The 10,472-nt window shown below is 34.9% G+C and overlaps 1 protein-coding gene across 1 annotated transcript in view; it reads left to right on the top strand.

Annotated features, from left to right (window-relative positions):
• The window catches only part of LOC109839357 (ceramide kinase), an 18,202-nt gene extending 9,920 nt beyond the window's left edge, over positions 1–8,282 (top strand). Inside the window, exons 9-14 of the mRNA XM_020407786.1 lie at positions 107–256; positions 1,838–1,939; positions 2,026–2,406; positions 6,458–6,524; positions 6,890–7,076; positions 8,011–8,282. Coding sequence (XP_020263375.1) covers positions 107–256; positions 1,838–1,939; positions 2,026–2,406; positions 6,458–6,524; positions 6,890–7,027 — 838 coding nt within the window. The 3' untranslated portion in view covers positions 7,028–7,076; positions 8,011–8,282. The remainder of the gene's footprint in view (positions 1–106; positions 257–1,837; positions 1,940–2,025; positions 2,407–6,457; positions 6,525–6,889; positions 7,077–8,010) is intronic.

Below are 10,472 nucleotides of genomic sequence, written 5' to 3'. Positions count from 1 at the left end.
GGGGGGGGGTTGTGAAATTAACCCTAAAATGAATGAGAATTATCCTCTCAAGGATATTGATGCTTTTAATTACAATTGCTTAACAGAGGTTGCTTTTCCTCTCCAGCACAACTGGCATTCGGGATTCTGTAACATCTGCTTTACAAATTATCCTCGGAAAAAAAATCTCCCTTGATATAGCTCAGGTGGTGAGATGGAAACATACTACTTCATCTGTTGATGTGCCTTCCGTACACTATGCAGCTTCATTTGCAGGGTAATCAATTTTATTTAAAACTCAGATGTTCAATATGTTGTTTCCTATGATGATATGAAATTATCAATTTGCATTTGGAGTTAAGTTGCATCAAGCTCAACTACTTTGCTTATTGGAACATATGTTTCTCTGAAAAAATTTCAGTTAGTTGACTAGCCAGCGCCGGTAGAAGTTGGTTAGATAATTCAATGAACCAAGAACATTCACCATCCTTTATACCGACCTTGAACCTTTGCGCTAAGAGGTTATCGTTTTAAATCTTTGATTCAGTCTGACCATAAAGGACCAAAAAACAGTGTTTTAGATATGATGCTTCTAAATTGAGCTTTATGAGATGAATAGTTTATTTTTGTATATCCCAAGGTTCAAAAAGTTGTTCAACATTGATATATATAGTTAGTGAGCATCACTGTTATAAATAACGGTAAATAGCCCCGCAATAGCGACGCTAATAGCGTTAGCGGTCCTTTCCCACTACGCTATTGCCCAATAGCGGTGACATATTGCGGAATATGCACTTTTCGTTCGCAAAAGCGGCCAATAGTGTACCATAACGGTAAATAGTGGGCGATTGCATGCGAAATCCGCTTTTTGACTGCTATTTAAAAGCGGTTTGTGATTTATTTATTTTTAAATTAAACCCGACCCTTGAACATTGCATTCCACCGTCTCCTGTGATTTTCAGTATACTCCCGCCACCTCTCATAGCCTCTAGCACCTATCTCAGTACTTCCTCTCATCTCCTTCACCGTGAGCTCCTCTTAGGGCAATCCTCTCATCGCTTAGCTCTTCTTATCGAAGACGATGACTCTTTGACTCCTCTAGTCATCTTCGATATTACGTGATGGTTACATATCTATTTCATGTTTAGGATCTCTTTAAATCATCAAATATGTACTTTTAGATTTTTTAGATTTTTTAGATTTTTCTTTAATTTTTTTTAGTATTTATACATATCTAAATTAGACCGCTATTTGATTTTGTGCTTTTTACCGCTACTTTGCCGCGATAGCCCCAAATAGCCTTAGTGATGCCTCATCGCTACGTGATGCTATCCGCTATCGATAACCTTGGTGAGCATCAATCAACTCCAAAGGCAAGTTTTGGGCAATACTCGACACATGCTAATATACCAGTTCAATACCTCTGGCCCAGCATTAATTTTGTCAGTACACTCATGCAGGCATAGCCGCTTTGACTGATAGGCTTCTTGCTTGAATAATTATGTTATGTTTTCCCAATCCGAATCAGAGCTCAGTGGAATTCGTTATGCAGCTTCACTACGGTTGCAAATATCTACAGAGTGACAAGGACGATAATAAAAATGCTTCTTTAATCTTTGGGTTTGCGTACACTCCATTCAGGTCTATTAAATGTTGCTTTCTGTCTAATTAATAAGTACCATGTCCTTTTCCTTCCATGTATCTTTTATAATTTTTAGTGGGTGCAACTATTTCTCTTTTTTTAGCTTTTAATTGTTCCAATTTTCCTTGTGCAATGATATTATCCTTTTTATATATATTAAATTGATATTGATATAGTCAGATATCAAGTTATTAATGATATCCTTGTGTCTAATAGGTATGGTTTTTATGGAGATGTCATTAAGGAGAGTGAAAAGTATCGTTGGATGGGTCCTAAGCGTTATGATTTTGTTGGAACAAAGGTGTTTCTAGAACACAGGTCCTTTACTAAAACTCTCTCTTAAAACCTCTATCTAATATTCATTGAATTTAATGGCCATTTGCTTTTTTTTTTTTGTCTTGTAGATCATACGAAGCAGAAGTAACTTTTCTAGAAGACAAAATGATTGATCCAAACCCTAAACCTGAGAAGATTCAGTGTGGGCCACAAAGATCACTCAGTTCTCGAAAGAATCCTGAGAAAGTATTTTGCCGTGTTAACTGCACAGTTTGTAATAAGACTGAAATATCATCTGTGGATGATGAGAGAGGCATCACAAATGCTAGCATTCAGTCAGAGGATTCAAGGTGGGTACGAACTAAAGGGCGTTTTCTTAGTGTTGGTGCAGCTGTTATTTCATGTCGAAATGAGAAAGCTCCTGATGGTTTAGTAGCTGATGCACACCTTGGCGATGGCTTCCTGCATCTTATACTAGTCAAAGATTGCTCTCGCTCTTACTACTTATGGTAACTCAAACTGATTTACATATATCTTATTTTTTGTGTGCATACATATGCAATGTCTATAATTTCTAGTCATATCTTGTCAATTATGTGCATTATTGTGCTTTTGATATAGGGTTATTTTCACTTTGATACCCAAAAGTTCTATCGATTTTAACTTAAACGCCCTGAAGTTTAAATTTGCCCAAAAATTACCCAAAGTTCCCCCGCTTTTAAATTTAATACCTTATATTATTAGTTTATTACTTTTCAGAATTCCGTTTAAAGCATCAAGTGATGTATGTTACCTGGGTACTTCTATCATGATGTCGTACCATACCAGACACTTCCCACACCCGACACTTCTTGGACACTCCTTACGTATTTGCATACAATTATTCAGATGTGTACTCAATTATATGATACATGTTTTAATTTAAAACACTTATCATACACTTTTTAGACGTATGTCCTACACTTTACGTCCACTTTGAAACTTGGTGGACAAGGTTGGGGGTTTGTTTTAGTTATATTCAGTTAAAACCTACAAGCCATTTGCATATCAAGCTTAGAACTATGATTCAGGCGATGCATTTCAGCCATGCCCCCATACCCTACATTTTACATATTTTTTGTGTACTGTACCCACACCAGCAAACGTATCTCCATGTGTATCAATGCAACTTAGTTATAACGTGATAATATTTGGATTTGCATACGCCAAAAGAAATATCCCGGAATTCATATCTTCCTTCTTCAGCTGTTTAACCCTAAAACATGGAAATTATAAAAGCATTGATCCTTTTCTTCACTTTACGAAACATAAAATGATTTAAATTGCACAATAAGCAAAAGCACCCTAGTTAAACAACATTCAAAGCCGAAACAAAATTATGAATGGTGATGTAGCGAAATATATTAAAGGTGAAACTTTGCGGTATCTTTTGGACAAATTTGAACTTCAGGGTATCAAAGTTAAACTCGATAAACCTTTGAGGTATTAAGTTGTAATTAAACCTTTAGCCTTTGATATATGTTATTCTACTGATGTTTACACATTTTTGCATTAGTTTTTTTTTCCTTCTAGGGGGAGATAATGAACTACATGTTGGGGTGGGTCATAATTGACCAAACCCATATATGGTTGACTAGAGCATCCTTTTAATTATATTTTAGCTAAGGGCTAAATTACCAGATTGGTATTCTAACTTGACCATATTTTCCAATAAGGTAATCATTTCTACTCCGGCATCAATATGGTATTTTTACTTGTGTCTCGATGACAACAAGACCCTTTTTTCTCACGCGTGACGAGAATTTCGGCGAACTGCAATTTTATTTTCAGTAAAATTTCTTTCACCCCCCCGCCCCCCCCAGACCTAAATCAAAATTATTAAATCTACATTATTTTTCTCTTTCAACCTCCCCCAATTCAAATCTCTTCCAACCTTTTCCCTAATAAGATCCTCCTTTCAACCCCTCTTTCTCCTTCAACCTCCCCCAATTCAAACGATAATTACACAGTACGCGGTACGTAGCGGGCCATGGTACAAATTCGGGTATGCAATTCGCCACTTAGAAAATTTAGATTCGTTAGAGGGTAGTTTGCTTCAGTACGCAAGTTCGGTTAGTGGTACGTTGTAAACTTTTCAGGTGCATTTAAAGTTTTTCAAAGTATATAGTAGAAAACTAGAGAGCTAATTATGAATTATAATAGTTTTTTCATACAAAATACTTAAATATTTCTTTTTGATGGAGTTTGTTTCTTTTTTCTGTTTCTTTTTTTTTCACAGAGCTCATTTTAGGAATCATGGTTTCATTTTACATTTAATTAACATACGTGTTTAGTTACAGTAAAGTCATCGGCTCATATACTCTATTGTGTGTCTCTTTTCACTTAATTGCACACATTACATTACATCTTGCACATGTGCACTTAAGGAGGCTTTGCATCTAACATACTTGTAAGTGGTACGCTAATTTTGAGGAATGGGTTTGTGTATCGGAGGGAATCAGTTTGTAAATGTACCAGAAATCAGTTTATAGGAACTGTACGACGGTTTGAAGTGGGTCCGGGGAATCGCACAACGATGATTCAAACTTACCCTGATCCAACCCTAACAACATTCATCCAAATCGATACCAATTTGAATTCGCGTTTGATTTTGAGTTTATAGAAGAAAGAGGAGGCTTCATTGATGAGAGGGAAAGAAAGTGTGAAGAAGGATCTTATCAGGTAAAAAGGTGGAATTTTTTTTTGGGTGGGGGTTAGGGGTTGAAGAAGAAGAGAGTGTAGATTTAATAATTTTGATAAGTCAAGGGGTTGGAAGAATTTTTTCAAAAAAAAAAAGGTCATCGGGGTACAAGTTAAAAATACCATATTGATGTTGGAGCGGAAATAAATACCTTATTAGAAAATAGAGTCAAGTTAGAATACCAATATGTTAATTTAGCCCTTCAGTTAAATCTTAGATGCACCTGAATACGATTTGCCAATATATGGGCAATTTGTATTTGTCATGAAAGTTGCTTTTTGAACAGGTCGAGTTTAGAAGAAGCAGGATCTCGTTCAAATTTGAGTGCCAAAAGGTTGTGTTGTTTTAGAAAACGTAAATTATTATTTTTCACGAAAGTGCTGATAAAAAATGACTTATGAACAATATTGTTTGATGAAAATGACTTAATGGAAGTTAATTTTTTTCACTAAGTGCCGATTGATCATGACTAATAAACAAAAAAATATATGTTCTAACCAATCCATGAACAAAAATGTCATATGTAAGAATTTTGTTCCTATGAATCAAAAAGTCAATTTCTGCTCTTGGTGAGAACCAAACTATGTGGCACATACAATAAATAGAGATGTTCTGAATATCAAACGAACGAAACTGTCAAGCAAATTTGTTATAATGTGTGAAATGCCATAGTTAAGATATTTAACCAAGGTAGTCGGGTTGGTTTAGTCATGCAGTTCAAAGGTAAATTATTTTTTAACAGGCCAGGTCGTCAATGACTGTTGGAAAAATATATTGATTTTCTAACCATGCCAACAAAGTTATCATACTTAACATTCTTTTCTCATGAAATCAAGTCCAAAAGGTAAATTTTTGCACCAGTTGTGAACTAAACACAATGCTTTGAAGATCAAAACAAGCAGAGACACTCAAGGAACAATCTTATCCTGTGTAAAATGTCATAACTAAAATATTTTTCAACTATAGTGAGGCTGTTTTGAGATCATGTGGGTCAAAATACAAGTCCCTGATATCACCCATTTGTTAACTTGTCATTCAGATCGATCTGTTTATGATCTGAACCTGAGTAGGATGAAACTTGAACCGTATCTTTGGTCGGCATAGAAAATAATCTTCACATTATTTTCCCGCATTGGGGCATGACAAGTGAAGATAAGATGTTGCATATATCTTAAGCGCCATATGATAATATCAGAACTTCCTTAGTTGTATGCAAGCGAGAAGAGTAGGGAATGAATTGAAATATTATCGACTATTTTTTTACTTTTTAGCTTGTTATGTTTACTATGAATTTTTTTTTTTTGCGTTTCAGTGTGTCGTGTGATGCTCTGCCTTTGGTGTGTCATGTTTGTGTCTGACCTTAGGTTGAGACACATCATCTAACTGAGATGACTGTTTCAGATTTACCTAATATGTAAATTATATATTGAGTCATGCTATGTTGTCCAATATGCAAAATGATGTATGAACCGAAGCTCTAATTCACTCCTCAAACAATTGGATTACTTATCATCTTGCTTCTGGCTTGGTCTTGGTCAAGAGACGAACTTTATTGTATTATAGAAGGAAAGAAGAGTGACTGGTTGTATGATGACTGAGTTCCCATTTACGTGAACTAAACCTCATACCAAATTCTCAGTTTTTCTTCTTCTTCTTTTTCCAAAATATCAAGCATTCTGGGCATGAGATTGATTCTTGGTTGAAATTTATAAAACTAATAAAAGTTTCAGATAGACTGGATTTTCTCTGTAAGAGGTAATTCTCAAACTGATGCTTCGTGTTTCTGATTATTGATTTGAGCTCTAAATGAATTAATGCAGGCATCTCACACAGCTTACAAGGAGGGGTGGCAACCCCTTAAATTTCAAGTTCGTGGAACACCACAAAGTATGTTTTGTTTATTTGTTATACCAGACGTCAAATTTTTGTAATTTTACATTAGACCTACAAATCTTCATATTTCTACATTAGATACCAAATTCATTAAGTTGCTATAAATAAGACCCCAAATCTATTAAGTTGTTTTAAATAAGACCCAAAATCCATTAAGTTGTTTTAAATAATATCCTCGGATCTATTAAGTTGTTTTAAATAAGACCCCAGTTCGAGCACATGAAGATTCAGGAGCCTAATTTAGATATGAAGATTTGAGGGTCTAACATAGAATTAACGAAAATTTGGGGTCTACTGTGACAACCCCTTTGTGTTTAAGTTCATATTCCTGTGAAATTAACCACCTTGGTCTTGTACAGACACGTGCATTTACATTCATGGCAAATCACGATGAGAGTTCATGGAACTTGGATGGGGAACTCCTGCAAGGATGTCAAGTTACCGTAAGAGCATGCAGAGGTCTCGTCAACTTATTTGCCTCTGGGCCTGAAGTCTAACATTTACTAGGGTAGATACAAGTATCTGATATGAAGGACAAAATGAAAGGTAAACTTTATCAAGACTACCTTAAATACCCGCCCCACCCCTACCCCACACCACAACAACCCCCCCCACACACACACCAAAAAAAAAGCGACACAACTTTTTTAGGGTAAATTGCAGATGGACCCCCTGTACTATAGCCTGGTTGCAGATAGACACCTTGCAGTTATGTTATTGCAGACCGCCCTGAGTGGTTTTCCTTCTTCTTCTTCTTGGTGGAGTCTTTTGACCTTAGGAAGTCTCATTTGTTGAAAAACATTTTTCTCTCTCTCTGAGGGTAAAGTGTCAAGAACGTGAAAAACCCTCGGGGGTTTATCTGCAATAGTAGAACTACAGGGGTCTAGTCACAATTGGGATATAGTACAGGGGATCCATCCCCAAATAACTTTAAATTTTTTTACTAGAGAGAACTTCCATGAACTTCAATACTGCAGAAAATATCATTCACCTCTTTGAAAAGTGTTAATGTCTTGGATAAATGGTCTAATCTACTCTTATTGATAGCTTATCAGCCCATAAAGTTCATAAGGTTAATATAGAAGATATATAGGTACACTAGGACAAAATTGTCCAAAACATGTCACATGACTTGTTAACTGCCACACTCTTGGTAGTTTAGACAAAAAAAGCTCATGGTAATCTTTCAATAAAAAAAGTTTTAAGTAGTTTTTTGTGCAAAGCACCCAAAATTTGTTGTAGTTTTGTGAAATTCACCCAAAATAAAACCTTGAGTTCCATATGATTTATCACTATCTTGAGGTGCTTCAGTGGTTATTAAGGGAGAATTCCTCTAATTTCTTCTATGGATATATCTCTTCGTAGCAATGCTTCATGCTACTTTGTATCTTTTTTAGCTTTCTACTAATGTGATCAAATGCAGAAAATGGGAAGTTGCCATTTTCATCTGATTAAAAACTCCCGTCTTTTTTTTCACCAGGCTTGCTTTATGTGCATAGTGGAGGTGGTGGAATTGCAATAAACCATATCTAAATGTATCGGTATAGTGATCAGGGTTCCTCTGCCTCGCAAAAGCTTTAAAAAGTACTACTTTTGTGCATAAATTGAAGATAACATCTATTACCAAAAATATGAGAAAACTGTTTCTTCTGTAGAATACTTACCAACTATACATATTTATTACACGTCATATATTTTGCATCTGTAAGCAAATTTCAGGGTCAATATATATTTTTGAGAAGCATTCTGCTCCCTTGCAGCGTTGAGCTCCATTAAATTGTACGAGATTCATTTGTAATTTGCAGTTTTCGACAAGAATTTTCAAATTGATACCTCAGGAAGTTGTATTCTACAATATTGTCTTGTATTTACTTTTCTTGTTTTAATTCATAATATTAATGGTAAAGCTCATATCTTGCATAAATATTTGAATAATTACAGTGGAGTATAAATGAGCAAATCTGTGTTTCGGTCTTCTTTCTAAGTGGTTATTGAGTGAGAGGAAAACTGGAGTTAATATCTTCAGGGAAAAAAGAAAAGAAAAAAAGAAAATTTAATTTTAGGTTGGCAGCTGCTATGAGCCGATGAAGTTGGTCTATTTTTAGTAAGGACCCTATCAAAACCATTCCTATTCGAGTGAAGTGATCTATATCATAAATAGGAGAGTCGTAATTCTCAAACTAAACTTCTAACCGTTCGTGAATGGTATAGATTGTTCCTTTCTATAGAATGTTCTTTGCTCTTCTATTTTATCAACAAAAGCTTGGTTGTTATCATGTAAATACCTTTTGAAAATAGATTTTTTTTAATGCTTTTTTCCAAAATAACAACTTTAAATTAATATTACACTTATAAATTGGAAAGCCTGATTGTGTTGCTCATGAGTGTGGGTATAAACAATGGTAAAGACCTTTGGAAGTCATCTAAGAAGAAGAATTTAAAAATAGAAAAATTCTTTAAGGACCCAAAATATGGGACCAATAAAGGGGACAAGTGAGGTATTCCCCTTCATTTGGATAATGAATTGACCATCATTAATGATGGCCAACTCATTATCCAATAAGAGGGGGACACCTCACTTGTCCCCTTTATTGGTCCCATATTTTGGGTCCATGTAGCAAAGCTCTTAAAAATATTGTATATGAACTAATTTTCTACTCAAAGAAAGCAAACTAATTAATGAGGCAGAATGCCTCTTTACGTCAAGTTACCATCATCCATAAATGATTCCTTGGTCGTGTGAATGAATTGCAAATGGCGTGGATGAAGATGTGATTATCTTTATTCACTTTTATTTTTATTTTTGAAGACACCCTTTTTTTTTATTTAAAGGATGGCCTCCATATTGGTGACCTATCTTGAAATAGTGACTTCTTGCATCGTAGCAAGTAAATCAATGAAGTTATAAGATTATTAATTGTTATAATAATACGGTTCAACATTTTGACAAAGGAGAGATGGAAGGAGAAGCATTGATGTTGATAAATTTTATTAATCTATTAAAATTGCTTCATGGGCCATGTCTGGTGTTATCATGAAGAATGTTAAGAAAATATGACTGGACAATTATAGAACTAGTTGGCAATAAGGGAAATAAAGTTGATTAGTTGTGATATTTTCATTCGTACATGCTGCAAAATTCATGCTGTCATCTCTCATGGCAAAAAAAAATAGATATATAATAAAATTTAAAATTGCAAATAACCCCCTTCTTCTATTTGTCAATTGCAATCACCAGAGCTTAGCTATTTTACTGGCACTTAGTACCTTAAAATTATGTTAAGTAAAAAAGCAACTAATAACAAACCATTTGAACGTTTGAGAGTAGGGTTGTCCATCCGGGACAGGCCGGCCCAGTCCGGGCCGGGCAAAACCGCCAATCGGACCCGGGCCCGGTTGACCCGGGCTGGGTCCAGGCCGACCCGGTTGAAATGTTTTTTTAAACATTTTTAAAAATCCTCAAAAATCATAAAAAATACATAAAAATTACAGAAAATGACATAAATTTTTTTAATAACTTGAAATGACATAAATTAGAAGTACAAAAAATTACAAAAAAAAAGATGGTAAAAATAACTTCTTTATTAATAATCAGTAAATCCTTTACAAGTATAAATTTATTTCAGAATTTGTTGCATCACAATAGATGAGTACATCCCAACTAGGTTGGCACCTACTCACCTATATCACTATCATTTGTAACTTTTTTCGAAATAATTCATTACAAATTTAAAGCTAAGAAATAAAAATTATAATTTGATGAATCTAATCTTGATACTTATCTGCTAGTCCAAACTCTTCAAATTTATCTTCAAGTATAGCCAACCGTTCGATGCCTTGCGTTCACTTCTCGTACCTCCACTAATCTTGTAAGCACATCACCGCTTGTACAGTATACGGATCTAAGCATGTCCTGTGGTCGTCGATTAAACGTCCTGCTAT

The sequence above is a fragment of the Asparagus officinalis genome, chromosome 4 (assembly GCF_001876935.1).
Source record: "Asparagus officinalis chromosome 4, Aspof.V1, whole genome shotgun sequence".
Classification (NCBI taxonomy): domain Eukaryota; kingdom Viridiplantae; phylum Streptophyta; class Magnoliopsida; order Asparagales; family Asparagaceae; genus Asparagus; species Asparagus officinalis.
This window is presented reverse-complemented; position numbering and strand designations above follow the sequence as displayed.